The sequence below is a fragment of the Xiphophorus couchianus genome, chromosome 13 (assembly GCF_001444195.1).
Source record: "Xiphophorus couchianus chromosome 13, X_couchianus-1.0, whole genome shotgun sequence".
Classification (NCBI taxonomy): Eukaryota; Metazoa; Chordata; class Actinopteri; order Cyprinodontiformes; family Poeciliidae; genus Xiphophorus; species Xiphophorus couchianus.
In genome coordinates, this window is record NC_040240.1 from 24,152,247 (window position 1) to 24,167,500 (window position 15,254).

Genomic DNA, 15,254 nt, shown 5'->3' on the forward strand with positions numbered 1-15,254 from the left:
TTTTTTAGAACATATAAGTTACTTTCCTACAACAAATGGAATATTTTCCAGGAGTATGCATATACGTTTTTGAACATACAGGTTGTTTTCTTAATGGGAACTAACTGGGAGCTATCAGACCTTCTCATGATAATAAACCAACTCAATAGTTTGGATGTAAACTATTCAGTTGGTTATGTCTTTTTTTTAGACATAAAAAGTTTCATCTTTTTATGTCTAAAGATGAAACTCCTGATGATGGGAACTCTCGTCAGTTTTTCAGCTTTCTGCATCAGAGCCCGTGGCAACACGCCTATAATGTAAACATACGTGAAAACCCGTCATCGCCTGATTTTGGAGTGTCTCTCTGAGGTCCAGACTCCTCCAGATTCTGCCCTGCATCAGCCGCGGTGATGCAGACAGTCACTCTGTCGCTGTAGAAACCAAACGTTGTGCGGTAGGTGGCCGGCTGCTGCGGTCGGCTGGCTGGCTGGTGTCGTCTGGCTGGCTGATCGCCACAGGCCTGGTGTGATGTCTGTTGCCATCGCGCTCTCAGCCAGAGCCAAAAAAGGAGCAGGACTCATGCATATTCCAGGATCCTATAGGCTGCACCGCTTCCAGCCAAACCTACACAAACACAGATCCAGCCAATCTCAACCCAACCCAGACGAACTCCATCTCCATCCAAACCCATCCAAACGTAACTGTGCAGCCAAGCCCACCACTCCCCACCCTGCCTTAACATTTGATATTTTATATTCCAGACATCATTTAGCCAGCAGTCCGCCTCCAGGGCGACAGAGAGCTGCAGCGAGGGGAAGAAATCCCCCAAACTCCGGGTGGCTGGATCACCCTGAAGGGAACTGAATCACATCAATGTCTGATGACCATGAAGAGCAAACTTCTTCTTCAAGCTCTAATGACTTAAATATCTTAAATGAGAGACAAAACCTCTAACCACAGATGAATTATGAAAGATAAGAGTTTTCAAATCAAGTTCTTGTTTTTGTTGCTGGGAATAAACTAAAAACTTTTCCATTACAAAAAGTTTGGACACCACTGATCCATGTTACGAAAAAACTAAGATCACCTGTGATGTTTCCAGAGGATTAAAGAAAGAAACAGCAGCTACTTGCTTCTAAACAAATACATTAATTATTTGATCATTAGCATGTGTTAGCATCTCTTTGAAAGCAACACCAGAGCATTGAGGCTGGGGTCAAACCAACATCAGGCTGGAAAGACATCAGCAACTGTTGCTGGGAAGATTTTGAAGGCCATTTTCAAACAATTTGAAGTCAAATTGATCCAGGAGAAGACATCCCATCAAATTCATACAAAGATAAATATCAGACTTTCCCAAAAGCTCCATCTCAGAGTCTAGAGGCCTCAGGTAAAGGTCACGACAGGTCAAAGGTTGATAAAGGTTCACTTGTTTAGAAGAATTGAAGAAGAAAACTTCCTCACTGTGAAAACATTGTTTGCAAAGCTGTATGTGAATGACCAAAGTAGAGATGTGTGGAGAAAACCAAGCAAGATATTCAACTAACTTTGAAGCACGGTGGAGGAGGAGTGATGGCTAGTGCTTGTTTTAGGAGTCGCTGGATCTGGGCATCTTGTAGCTATTGAGTCAACCATAAACTTTTCTCTATACCAAAGTTTTTTAGAGTCAAACGAGTCCTGCTAAAGCGTGGCACAAAAATTCCCAAAACAGATGACCTAGTCAAAGTCCAGAGCTAGCCCTGATTGAAATGCTGTGGGCGGCAGAAATCAAAGTTGGTCAATTTGGTGAACTGAAGAATCTTTGGATGAAAAGTGGACCAGAACCAACATGATGACAGATGGAAGTTCTGTCACGGTTAAAGTTACATTTTTAAACATTGTGTGTTATTTTAAATCTCTTCCAGAAGTCTGTATGATCAGCCTGAAGGCCGGCAGGTAGAGAGGCGTGTCAATGGACAGCAGGACCGCACAGGCTTGTGAAGCACACGGCAGTAGACTATACACGTCAGGCCAAACATACACAACACATTCAAACCATAAAGACGACCGCCAGAGCTCAGGTCTGTTTAACCGTCTGCAACAGGAAGAAGAGGAAACGGTGACGAAGGCCAGAACCAGGCTGGGAAAAAGGAGAAGACGGCGGAGGAACTGAGCTGAAGGAGTTCAGGAACAGAAAGACGAGACAAGGAGATAAAAGCTGATGAACCTGACAGCACAGATATTAAAATCAACACCGGAGCAAATCAAACTCATCGTTGGGATTTTTACAGGCGGGTTGCAGCGTCGGCGTCTCATATGACACATCCCACCCTGAGCCGACAGCAAACTAGAAACTACTAAACTGATAGAACGAACAAATAAAGAGTCTCTCATCATCACAACAGAGAGTTAATTAACGGCTTTACTGTTTCTGTTGGAAGTACAGAATCAGCAAATTGACATTTGGGGGAAATATTTAATCCTGACAACATATTTGGTGAGGAGGAGCGAACTGATTAACGTCTTACTGCAAATTATATTTATATGTACATGACCATCGCAAAGAGAAATTACATGTTGAATTAAATATGTGTGCTTATGTAATTATTTAATTTTTATATTTCTATTGTATTTAAATAGATTAATATATGCAGTAGATACTTAACTTATTTAAAAGTTAATTAAATCAAATATTCAGTCGTATTGAGTAAATTTTAACTTTATTGAAACGCTGAAGTCTTTATTTATGGTCATTCTGAAGATTTTTTGATTACTGCTAATAAAAATATAACATGGGTAGAGAATCTGGAGATTTTACTGAAGTAATAGTAGCAAAATTTCATAATAACTACAAGTAAAAGTAGCAAAATTACCCATAAACGCACTTTTTCCCCCAAAAAACTAAAAATGTAATTGAGGAAATGTAACTATTACTACCTCACTCTGTCTAAAAGCAATCTGCAGCAGAAAGACAGTGCCTGGAATTCAATGTTTAATAAACCAAAACTACAGTTAGAGAGTGCCTAAATATTAAATTTACCATTAAAAATATTTAAATATCCAACTGGAAATGTCTGTAAAATCACCCGAAGGCCTCAAGAACTATGAAACGTGAAAGTCAGACTGATTGGCAGAAACCCACCGGGTCTCTGGAGTTTAGGAAGCTGTTCCAGGAAACGTAAATCAATCCTTTAAACCCAGAGATCCAGTCCTAGAATACCCCGCCGCGCTCGGTGAGCCCATACCGACGCGTGACGGAGCGGTCTGGGTATTTGTGGATGTGTGGAGGGAGGAAGTGGAGCACCGTGCCAATAGGAAGAGGGAATTCCTCCAGAGATAGTCCGAGGAGCCCGTTAGCACATGAGCTCAGGATAGACCGACACCGTTCCCCGCATGCCGGACCCGGTCCACTGACTGCTGCTCATCTTCATCCTCACTTCCTCACTCTTCGTCCTGCCAACTTACCCCCTCCTGTCCTCTCAGGTTTCCCTTACTCACCTCTTTATCACAGACCTGGATCAGATCTGCAAGTAGGCTGGGCTGAGTTCACAAAAATAATTGTACTCAAGTAAGAGTAGCACTACTTCAACATATTTTTACTCAAGTATACAAGAAATTACTCATGAGTAAAGAAAATTTTAAAAAGTCTACCCTAGTACTGAGTAACTGATCAAATTATCAGTCATTTAATATTTAATAATTACATGATCAGACTAAAAGGACAATAATTCACAAAAGTAACAAAAAAAATAACAACATTATAAAAAAAGAAATGTTTCCAAATCGTTTTTTTTTCAATAAAAAACTTATAAAACTTTAACAAAAACTGCAGGTGTGTGTCTGTCTGGTGAGTTTTTGGTTAAAACATGTTTGTTTTTCATTCAGTGGGTAGAAAATCCAGAAATTTTACTCAGGTAAGAGTAGAGATACTTCATAATAAAATTAAGTTAAAGTAAAAAGTACAGTGTAGTAAAGTAAAGTAATTTTTCAAAGAAAGTTACTCAAATAAATGTAACTAGTTACTGCCCAACCAGTAGGTTAAACCTTCACCGTCACATTCCCATTCCTGATCTGAACTTCCTGTGAAACTGAATGTAGAGAAAAAAAATTATGTGTAGCTTTGGATCAGCAACTAAACTGATAATGAAACATTTCAGGATAATAAGATAAAGAAAGGAAAACTCTTTCTTAGACTTCTTTAGTCTTGAGATATTTACAAACCAGAAACAGCGAATGGATGTTTTTAGTGACGCACTAAAGCACCAGTGGGAGTTTCATGGTGGTTAAATATAAACCAAAAGTTTTTACAGCGAAACTCAGGAGAACAATGAATACTGGATGAGGTGCAGGGATGGGAGCAGATTGAATAGATTATACATCTACATCTCCCAAAATAAAATTAAGCATTCCTCTTTAACTCTGAGTATCTTTAATTTAAAAAATAAGCAGAAAAACAAAAATTTTGAATAGTTTTTTTTGTCCAATATTTATCCTGTTGTTTATCTTGAGGTGCTTCAGTTTGACATGAGATATAATTTCTAGGAATTATTAAGAAGCAGTAAAATAAATGAAATAAAAAAATGTTTTTTGTTAACATAATTAAATACTAAAAATGTGAAGAAACTAATTTAGCAGAGAAAAGCTTCTCTGGGATTACTGAGGTATGTTTACTTCTTCACAGCAGATCTGATTATTATGAGTCTAATTTGAATTTATAATTGTTGCTCCTGCTGATTTTAATGTATTTAGAGAAAACAAATGCCAGGCGAAGTTTTTCCTGAAATTCAAATAAGTGTAGAAAGTTCCCAGTGACCTCTCATGGCCTAAAAACATCCTGATGGAAAGAGATTTTTCTTTCCACTAAACATTTGTTTTCCTTTTCGGGACCTCACTCTCTGTCTCTCTTTCTTTCTTTCTCTTTCTCTCTCCTTCACTGTTTCTTCATCGTCTTTTCTCTCTTTTTTGTTGTTTTTCTCTTCTGCTCGATGCAGCAGCGTGTTAATCCCATTATAGATGTGTGAATACCAGCTGGAGGGTGAGGGTGAGACAGAGGGGAGGCACGAAGCTTCCCAAGCTGCATAATTTAAGTCAGGAGTGTCCAAATTGTGGCCTGGGGCCAAATTTGTGGCCCTTGTACTGATTTTGTGTGGCCCCCAACTGCAATTCAAAACTGATACAAGTTTGGTCCATAGAGGGACATATTTTAAATTAAATGGTTTTTAATTTGTAGTCAGGCTAAAATAGTTACCAACATAATTTTCCTACACAATCAAATGTAAAGTGGAACACAAAGTATTCGTCTTTTTATAAACAAGACTTAACAGGAGAGACTTTTACTGGAAAGCCGACTTTACTGCATCCAAATCAACGTTTATTGTTTCTTAAGTTTGGCTGAAAATAGCAAAAGCATTTAGAAGGAAAATGATCCAAATTCTGTTTTTATTACTGACAATAAATTCATTCAATTGAGCCCAAAGAAAATGAAAACTAGATGTTTTTCTTTTAATACAGAAAACGAGCTAAATCTGCTACATCTTCTAGAAAAAAACAAGAAAAAATATCTAATTTTTAACATCAGAAATTTTGTACAAAAATCTTGGTAATTTCCGAATTTCAAATGTCAAAAATTCTTTTGGCTTTTGAAAATTTCCAAGTTTTCTAAAAGATTTCTGAGATTAATCACAAATTTTCTGAGTTTTTAGCTTAAATTTGCTCCTTATTTTCTGTCTCCAGTAGGCCTAATACACCGTCGTAAAAATCCCTTTCAGGTTTTGGATACACGATAAATATCAGGCCAGTTGATTTTTAGTTTGCTTCTTCCCTCCAGTGATTACTTTTGAGTCTACGGTTTCGGCTGACATGGCAAAAAGTTTGGACACTTCTGTTGTAAATATTTTAAATACTCTGGTACAGAGAAAACCAGCATTTAGCTTCGTCACTGAGCACAACAGTTAATTAAAACCCATTTGTCCTCTTTGCTGCTGGGACACAATTACTCTGAATTAAGTCCAACATCTGATTTCCATTGGCAGGATTTTTCTGTGTGTCCACGTGAATCATGAAAGTCGGTTTTATTGCATCATTAAGAGCCTTTGGTTAATGTGTGTTGAAGTCCTACCACAATCAGAACCCGACATTGATAGCAATGCTGTAAAAAAGGCCAGAAGGTTAAGGAACATGGCTGAAACTGAAGCTGATGGTGGTGCTGCAGCACAGCTGGTGCGGACAGGAAGCTAGGAAAGTGGCAGCTGAGAGAATGGTTGTGATCTGTAGATTGTCGTTGCAGTGTCCTGTACATTTCCATATCAGTATTTTAGGCCCCATCCACACCAACACTGAGTGTTTTGACCTCTAATCCATGTGCAAACAGAAGTTTTGTTGAGAAAACAAAGATTTTTAAAAACAACAACATTCATATCTGCTGTCTTTTTTTCCAATAGAGCCAACATCTATCTTCATTCTGCCTCAGATACAGCTGATGTTTTGGACGTCCGTTATTTTAATTTTTAGTGGTCCTATTGCTAATATTATCAACTTAATTTAGATTTAATATATTAAATAATCTTGGTAATTAACAGCCACTGTAAAGACCTTTCCTCCATCAATGAGGCATAAAAGCCACGGATTGGAGTAAGACAAAGCTGTAAAAAGATAAAGCAATCATAATGGTGATATGAATTTATGTGAAGGGAGCGCTGCTTATACAACACCTTTCAAAATTAGTCATAACCCTTGAACGTTTTCTCATTTTGCTAAATTACAACCACATTCTTCAGCTGGATTTTATGACACATCTGCACAAAGTAGAGAATAATTATTTAAGGCTTTTCTGTGGTACTTTATTTATGCAGTATTCAGACAGAAAATGTACTGAGAGAAAAGGAGGGAAGACATTTAGCAAAGGTCCAATAGCCTATATATAGATGAGGCGATGATTATTCTGATTTTGGTTTGTAAATTTGCTTAAAAAATGTAAATGTAAAGATTCTTTAAGCTGTAAGTGAAACTGACAGCAGGACCTACTTCCTGATTAATTAGGCTACTAATTATCTGACCATTTGGGGTCACTCAGAGCATTAAAATGTAAGTTGAAGATGATTAATTGATTGATAGATTTGGAAGAATAATCAAACATGATGCGGATGTCATGGCAACAGTAACCTAACCCATTTTGATGCAGCCGAACACCATGAACTGCACAGCCTTGATCCCAGTACACATGCACTATTCAGAACGGGAACATGTTAAAATTGCTGGACATACTTCAAACACAGGACCTGATATTATACAAAATCCACTGAATTTCCTTAAGTTACTTACTTAATGTGTTAAGAAACCCCAAATCCCGACTGGAACCTGGTGCAGGGACAGCACTGCAAAAACTAACCATTTTTGTCTAGTTTCTAATTGAAATAAGTCAAAAAACTAACTTAAATGTAACTTTTCATCAAGATCGGAGCTTGTTTTAAGTCAATAGTTCTTTAATATTGATAAAAAGTATTTTTTTACTTACAGGAAAAATGACTTCTTGTAAGTGAAATATCGGTAATAAGGGATTATTGACTTAAAATAAGCTTCTATATCTTGCTGAAGAATTAGTTAAGTTAGTTTAGTCTAGTAAGATATTTGCACTAGAAACTAGGCCAAAAATATCTGGTAAGATTTTTTGTTTTGCGTTGAGGGAAGATCTCAGAATCGACAGGATGGATGGATGGATGGATGGATGGATGGATGGATGGATGGATGGATGGAGCTAAATACAGATTAATGTCCAGATCTAAATCCAGAGGAGAATTTGTGGCATGTCTTGAAAACTGATGTTCAAAGATGTTTTCCATCCTGCTTGTTTTTTTTTTTTTTTACAACAAAGAGGGAGAGAGGTCCGTTTCTACAAGTAGTTAAACCCCCTGAAACTGTAACTGAAGTCAACTGGTTCTAAATACTGACCTTTGAGTCCTGATTATAAATGCACGCCACACTTTTTAGAGTTTTACTGGTAAAAAGTTTTTTCCTCCTTTCACATCAACGAAGTATTTACCAACAATAAATAAGATGAACTTTTAGTTTTAAGTGGGAATCAGATGGATTTCGAGCTGAATATTCCTCCATAGCTTGCGCTTTAAGTGGCCCAGAAATCTTCTTTCCATCCTTCGTTTGCTTGTTTTGGTTCTGAGCTGACCCGGCTCACGTATGCGATCCAGGTCCGGTTGCTGGGATGTCGGGCAGGCAATAAGGGCCCGTGTTAAGCAGCGCAGACAGGCCCAATGTGGCTCCTGGAGAGTTGAAGCGCCAAGAAAATAAACAAGCCTTTTGATCACAAAGGACCCATTCACTCCCTGCCTCACTCTTCCTTTCTCTCCACTTACCCTCAATAAGTAGAAGTTGTCAAGCTCTGTTTTTTTATCCTTCTTTAAAAACCCTCTCTTGTGTGTTTCCTCCATCCATTTGCAACATCTTTCTTGCTTATCTGCACATGCAAGACAGCTTTGAGTAAAAGACAAAGAGCAGCAGCGACAGACAGACATCATCTGACCAGCCAGAGGGCAGATAGACAGGCAGACGGAGTGAAACATACAAGGGCCTCCTTCTTCCACAAACACGCTGTCGGGCTGGCGCAGAGCAACACGACATGGAAAATGTCCTCATCACTCCATCTTTAGCAGAAAAACATGAGCGCAAACTCTCACCAACCTAATAGGCTTCTCATTTTGGCCCTTGGAGTTGGAGGCTGTGTTTTCTTATGCGTGCAGATGGGTCGGCGTGAAAAGGCCTCTCCCGTTGAAAGCCACGCTGTCGAGGCAGTGCGTGTCGCTCTCTGGGTGTGGCTTGGCTGCCATTTGACCCCCTCGGGCCGGTTTTCCATTTTCAAAACAAGCCAGATTTCCTCATGCAGAAATCGCTCACTTTAATGAAAATAAATAGAGGAATAATCCCGGTTCAGTCCGGAACATTTCCTCTGGGGTTTCATTTCATTTTTCCACCATCTCGGTATTCACCCAAAAAGGCAGCACTTTTAAAATTCATAATTGCAAAAACATGAGAAGATTTTAGCTTTTTTTTCTTTATTGTTTACCAATCAATGCTGATTGATTGCCCTGTTTACTGATTCCTCTCATTACCACCTCAGTAATGAACCCAGAGTGACTCTGGTGATCAATTAGGACAGATTACCCCAGCAGTTCACACCAGTTTACCCATCAGATCCCCTGCTGGGCTTTTGTTGCTGCTGTTTTCTCATGCAGCTTCATCCCCCGACTGCAGAAAGTAAAACTCTGCCTTTTCTCTGCATCTGTGATTTTCATACTGACTTTCTAAGAATCTACAACAAATCATTGGAAACTTCTGAAAAAGCTAATGGGTCAGAGCTTTCAGCACAGAAGCCTTCTCATAAAGTCAAAACATTTAATTTAGACAACATTTTTCCACATTCTTTTTCATTTTTACTTCTGCAGACTTTTCAAATGGAAAATATCATGATTTTTTACTTAAACCTCCTCAAAAGAAGGTCAAATATTAGAGTTATTAATCTCAATTGGGATTATATTTTACATAAACCACAAAGCTTTTGAAAAATATTCACATGCGTTGAACTTTTTCACATTTTGCCATCTTGCAACATAAAACTTTATGAACTTTATCACAGTACATAAAGTACTTTGCACCATAGCAAAGTCCTTTGCTATGGTGCATTTCTCAAAACAGAATTGAAATTCTCAAAACTACTAAATTATTATTCAAGTTAGAGTAAAAAGTGTAATTATACTTAAATAATTTAGTCACGTATGCACATCAGAAAAGCCTTTTCCTAATCCTGTGAGAAAAATACAAATGCTTTTGTACATCATGCAAGTGATTATGTCCAATTCTCTGCTTTTTCATACATGTTTAATTGCTTTTGTCATGTTGCTCAAAGCATAAAATCAAACTACATTCTGAGGCAGTGACTTGTTCAATGATACAGATATTTAATTTTCAGAGATGAACTAAAGATTTAGAGAAACTGAGTCTTGCAAGTAATCCAGGCTGTTTTCCTGATTGTATAAAATGCTGTAGCTGTGACTGAGAAAAACTGTATATTTTTATGCTGTAGAGAAACATTAGAAATGTCCGACCCAAACTAATCTCAATTGGCAAATTTTAAACATCTTTTAAATCAAAATTTACTCAAATTAAACATTAAATGTGACTTTGTGTGTCACATAACTTCTAAATAATAATAATAACATTATATTTAAAAAGCAGTTACATGTGAATCTCAAAGTGCTAAAAAATGACAATAAAGGCAATATAAAAATAATAAAATCTCATTTAAACAGCCTTTCATATGTTTTGTTTTTGTGTTTCTAATTTCTTTCAGGATGCACACAGACATTGTGTGATGTGAGGTTAGCTTTTCGATTCAAGCCATTTCCTGATGCTCTGTGGCATCTCCCCACCCACACAGCCACTCGGTTTCGCTGTCTAAAAACTCACTAACAAAAAGGAGAATTTTGTTTCATTTGCATTAATTTTATTTTATGGTATTTCCATTGAGTTAGGTGGATTCTTGTACGCAAATCTATATTTAAAACACAACCTCCAGACTGAAAAAAAGAAAAACATGGAAGAGAAGAGAAAAGTTGGTTTCACCTTTAAAGGTTTAATTGAAGCGCCTTTTGTTAGATTTCACAGGCGGCTCTCAGTTTGAGGTTGTCGTGGTGAAAGAAAACAGACGTTCACGCTCCTCTTCCTCGAGGTGCTCCTCTTCACGCGTCTTCAGGTGGAGCAAAAGTTCATCCTGAGCTGAAAACCACATCTGGGACATCTGCAGTCACATTCTAACATGCAGCCTGTCTGTGTGAAAAACTAAACATAAAAACGTCCGTAGCTCCTCCAAATGTGATAGCTAAAATGTTTATTCAATATGGAGGAATTTTGCCCCATTTTTCAAATTCAGATTTAAACTACAAAATACTTTTTCATCCAAAAGGGAAATTAAATGTTGTTGTAACTCAAATGAATTCAGATTCTTCAATGAGTTATTGCAGATAGTGATGGCTGTTGGCAGGAAGGATCTTTTGTAGCAGCCTGTATTACGTGCGCTGGATCTTCCCCGGGTCTCCTCCCGGCCTGGAAAACCTCACCAGGAGGCATCCTAAGCAGATGCCTGAGCCACCTCAGCTGGCTCCTCTCCACGTGAAGGAGCAGTAATATAATCGTATAATAATGCAAGATCACATTCTCAAAGATCAATAACCTTTCAATTGTAATGAATATTTAACACTGGAACTGGAAGACATTTTAAATATCCAAAGTAAATAAACAAAGCAGCAGAAACAACAAATAAAATTAATTAAGAAGTCTCTGTAAATAAAATGGTCAATTAATTGCTTTATTGCAACAGGCCTAAATGTAAACTGACAGTAAACAAATAATTTTTACCAAGGAACGTTGTATTTTTTCCATAAATGATGATCAATAATCAATATATTAGCTGCTACTGGGGAGGTAAGTAGTCATACAGGTGGGTTGTTTTCAAGAGGGTACAAGCAGGAGAAGGTGGGAAATTAAAGAGTAGAAATGAGTAGAAAAGTAGGCCGGAAATGAGCCTTTTTCATTGTTTGTAGGAGTTACGTCATCACTGATCTCAATAGGACCTTATAAGAACCAGAACTCAGTCTGATTAGGATTGTGAATCATAGCAAGGCTAAAGTTTGTGATGGTTGTGACTATCTTTTGTGATGCTTTCTTCAAACACCTCTCCCTCCAAGAGCGGCGGTGAGAGCTGAAGGGCCCTTCATTAGCCCGGAAAGAAAAGGGCGTGTGGGAGTAACTCCGAGCTACATAATGCTAATGACAGCCTGATGAGCTGCAGGCGCTGTGCTCTTGTAATTACAATCAATGTAAATGCCCCAGTATTAATGTAAATGCCCCAGTCATTCCTTTAGGACAGGACACCTGTTGATTGGACCCTTCCGTCCCCCAGCGGCCGAATAAAATGGCCGATTGGCCGCCTAGATGTCGCGGTTTACGGGTAAACACGGGCGCCTCTTGTCACCCGCGGCTGTAATCGGTATCCATGGCAACGCCTGGACGCGCGAAACGAGAGCGAGCGACAAAAAGCAAAGCGGCAATCAGTGACCGGGGTCTGCCTCAAAGATCGTCTATTAGTATGATGGGGGCACCATTGTTCAATAACTCATAATCCTCTCAAGGATCATCTGTTGCTTGTTTGAGTTACAGAAAAGTAATACGGGTTAAGTACTAAACACAGAAATATATATATATATTCAGTAAATTAATCAGCAAAGTGAAGTAGATAATTATTTTCCTCATTTAAAACGGAAGAAAATAGGATTTGTTTATTAATCTGAGGAAGCAGCAGAGGTGAAACCACTAAGTTAGTGTGATAACACTTCATTTGAAGACCTGCGCATATGACTGACATAAACCTTCATGTTCATGACAAAGCAACTGTCATGAACATGAAGGAGACTGTGCGAGGTTACATTAAAAGTATCCATTTTGCATTATTCAGTAAATAATGACACTTTTAAAGTAAAAATGCATTAAAACCTGCTTTAAAATATCAAATAGTCAACTTTGCATTTAAAGTAAACTCATTTCCGTTGATTCCTTCATATATGTGGCTAACATATGGCATCAGTATCTGGTGTGAATCTTTATTGTTGTAGCATAACATTAATGAGATGTTTACATCTTAGTAAGCAGAGGAGTTTTGTCGCTACTTCCTATTTTAATATAATAAAAAAATTCTGCTTAATTGCTAAAAAAGAAATTATCATGTAATTAAAACCTGGCTATCTCTGTGTCTTGAGAAAAACACCCACAAAACCAGGTTAAATCACAAGTAATTGAGGATAGAGTAGCCAAAAATTGTCCTCAAGTAAAAGTAGCACTACTTCAACATATTTTTACCAAAGTAAAACTAAAAAGTACCCAGCCACAATATTACTGAAGAGTAAAAAAACTATTTGGTATAAAGCCTACTCAAGTACTGAGCAACTGATCAAAACATAAAGTATTCAATATTTAAAAAATTACACCAACAGAGTCCAAAACAAAAACTTATGCAGAAATATTGGTATTTAAAAGAACAAAATTAGAGTAATTCATATAAATAGTATGTCTACGAAATAAAATCAGCCAAAAGAAACAATTTTCCAAATCTTTTTTTTGTTGTTGTTAATACAGAACTTATGAAATTTTATCAAAAACTGTAGGTGTGAGTCTGTGTCTGGTGAATTTTTGGTTAGAACAAGCTTGTTCTTTATTCAGTGAAGTTACTCACAGTGGGTAGAAAGTCCAGAAACTGTTACTCAAGTAAGAGTAGTGATACCTCACAATGACATTACGGAAGTAAAAGTAAAAAGTACGGCATAGTAAAAATACTTTTAAAAGTACATTTTTCCCTAAAAGTTACTCAAGTGAATGTAACTGGTTATTGTAACAAAACATGTTCTATCTTTTCATTAATAATCATAATGCTTGGCATATCATAGACGATCTTTGAAGAGTGGGCGTTCGGTTCCTCGCTCCCTCCCTCCCTGTGTGGGTCAGCGTGGGCGGCCCCGTGTGGCAGGAGGAGAGCGAAACACGACACCCCGGCCGTGTAAGAAGGAGGAGGGGGTGCTGGAGAGAGAACACGAAGTGACTGAGTGGAAAAAGGAGAAAAAGAGGGGGCACAGAGAAAGAAGTGAGTTGGCTTTGGTACTTTTGTTTCTCCCCGAAGCGCGGCTGTTGTCAGGAGGAAGATGCTGCCGCTGCCCCGGAGGACTCCAACATGCGACACCGCCGCCGCTGCTGCAGCGATAGGAGTGAAAATTTAAACTCGCCACATTCCGTTGCTCCAGAAGCGGCCAACGGCAGCACAGACTGACTCCTCCAAACTTTCACCATTCAGCCGGACCGGACTGGATTTCTCCCCCTCCTCCCCCACAGCTCCAGAGGCTTTGGGGCAACTTTACTGATTTAAACCAGCAGCTTTCACAGTGAATCCGTGTGTTTTAAACTCCATTCGGGGTTTTTTTTCTCGGCTCTTTTTTTGGCTAGAACAACACCGGGGGGTGGAAGGAGTGCGGAGCCGCTGCTAACTCAGCTAAAAGCTACCGTCTGAAGTTCCCCGTCGACGGGATTGGAGACGGAGGGAGCCGCCAAAGACTTCGACAAAGATGAAAACCCCGGCAGAGACGGGTGAGTGGACATTTCTGTGGTTCTTCAACCAACTTTTACAGACTCTGGTGTTTGTTGTTCCCGGTGAAAACGACAGCAGTTAGCCTGTTAGCAGCAGCAGCAGCTCCAGGGAAAGTGTGACTGAATTATGGCGCTGCGGAGGATCCATCCGTCTGTTAAAAAGTTTCTATCGCTTCCAGCTCAGAACCAACATGACCCAAACCTGCTGGGCTTCCTGCATCAAAACAAGCCTCCATGTTTAGATATTTACAATAACTGTGGAGTCACGGTTCACTATTACAGCTCTATTTACATCACTGAAATCTACTTTAAAGTAGAGTTTGATCTCTAAATAAACAAATACAGACTGTAAAGTTTATTTACAGTTTGGGCGATTTGAACACAATCTTGATTTACTCGGAAATGTTATTTAACTTATTAGGTAGGGACACTGCACATGAATTAACTTTGCTATAATACGCCAGAAATAGTCAAAATGCTATTTTTCATCTGTTATCCCGGGACAATGCTCAATTTGTTCGACTAAAAACAAAGACGTTACACATAACTACACAAATTATGTCAATAATGCAAAATAAAACAAACTGCAACACAGTTGTCATAAAAAGCGCAAGAAGTAATTAAAACTAAATTAATCTTTAAGAATACATTGAATTTACTTTAGCAGCAAAACAGTTGTTGGGAAGGAGAATTAAGAGAATTCAGTATTATTATTCAGGTTTTAGTTACCAAAAATGGCAAATTTAATGTTGGAGATTTCATTTTTATTATCTCAGATAGTTTAGAATGTAACATCCATCTGTGCAAAATGCTTCAAATTATACATTAAACACATCCAATAAGGTACTTTGTGACAATTTTGAGAAACATTCAAGATTTATAACTGACTGTAAACAAAATATGAGTTCCCTTCATACCACTGATTGCAGAATGGTTAGTTTAAAATACTAAACATTCATATAAAAGTAGTGATTGTTGCAGATGTTTACAAACTTGTGTGAAAATAAGGTGAAAAGTTGAAACCCAGCAAACATAATTTACTTGGGTTTGCATAAAAAAAGTTTTACAGTGAAAATCCTCGAACTCAGTGGTGTTGGGAA

The 15,254-nt window shown here is 38.2% G+C and overlaps 1 protein-coding gene across 2 annotated transcripts in view; it reads left to right on the forward strand.

Moving 5' to 3' along the window:
• The first annotated feature begins 13,522 nt into the window (after positions 1–13,522).
• Positions 13,523–15,254, forward strand: part of erf (Ets2 repressor factor) — a 40,626-nt gene continuing 38,894 nt past the window's right edge. Inside the window, exons 1-2 of one of the 2 annotated variants that reach the window (XM_028036412.1) lie at positions 13,523–13,657; positions 14,014–14,154. In XM_028036412.1, coding sequence (XP_027892213.1) covers positions 14,133–14,154 — 22 coding nt within the window. In that variant the 5' untranslated portion in view covers positions 13,523–13,657; positions 14,014–14,132. Of the gene's footprint in view, positions 14,155–15,254 lie in introns of both variants that reach the window. The other variant, XM_028036411.1, reaches the window with a different exon arrangement.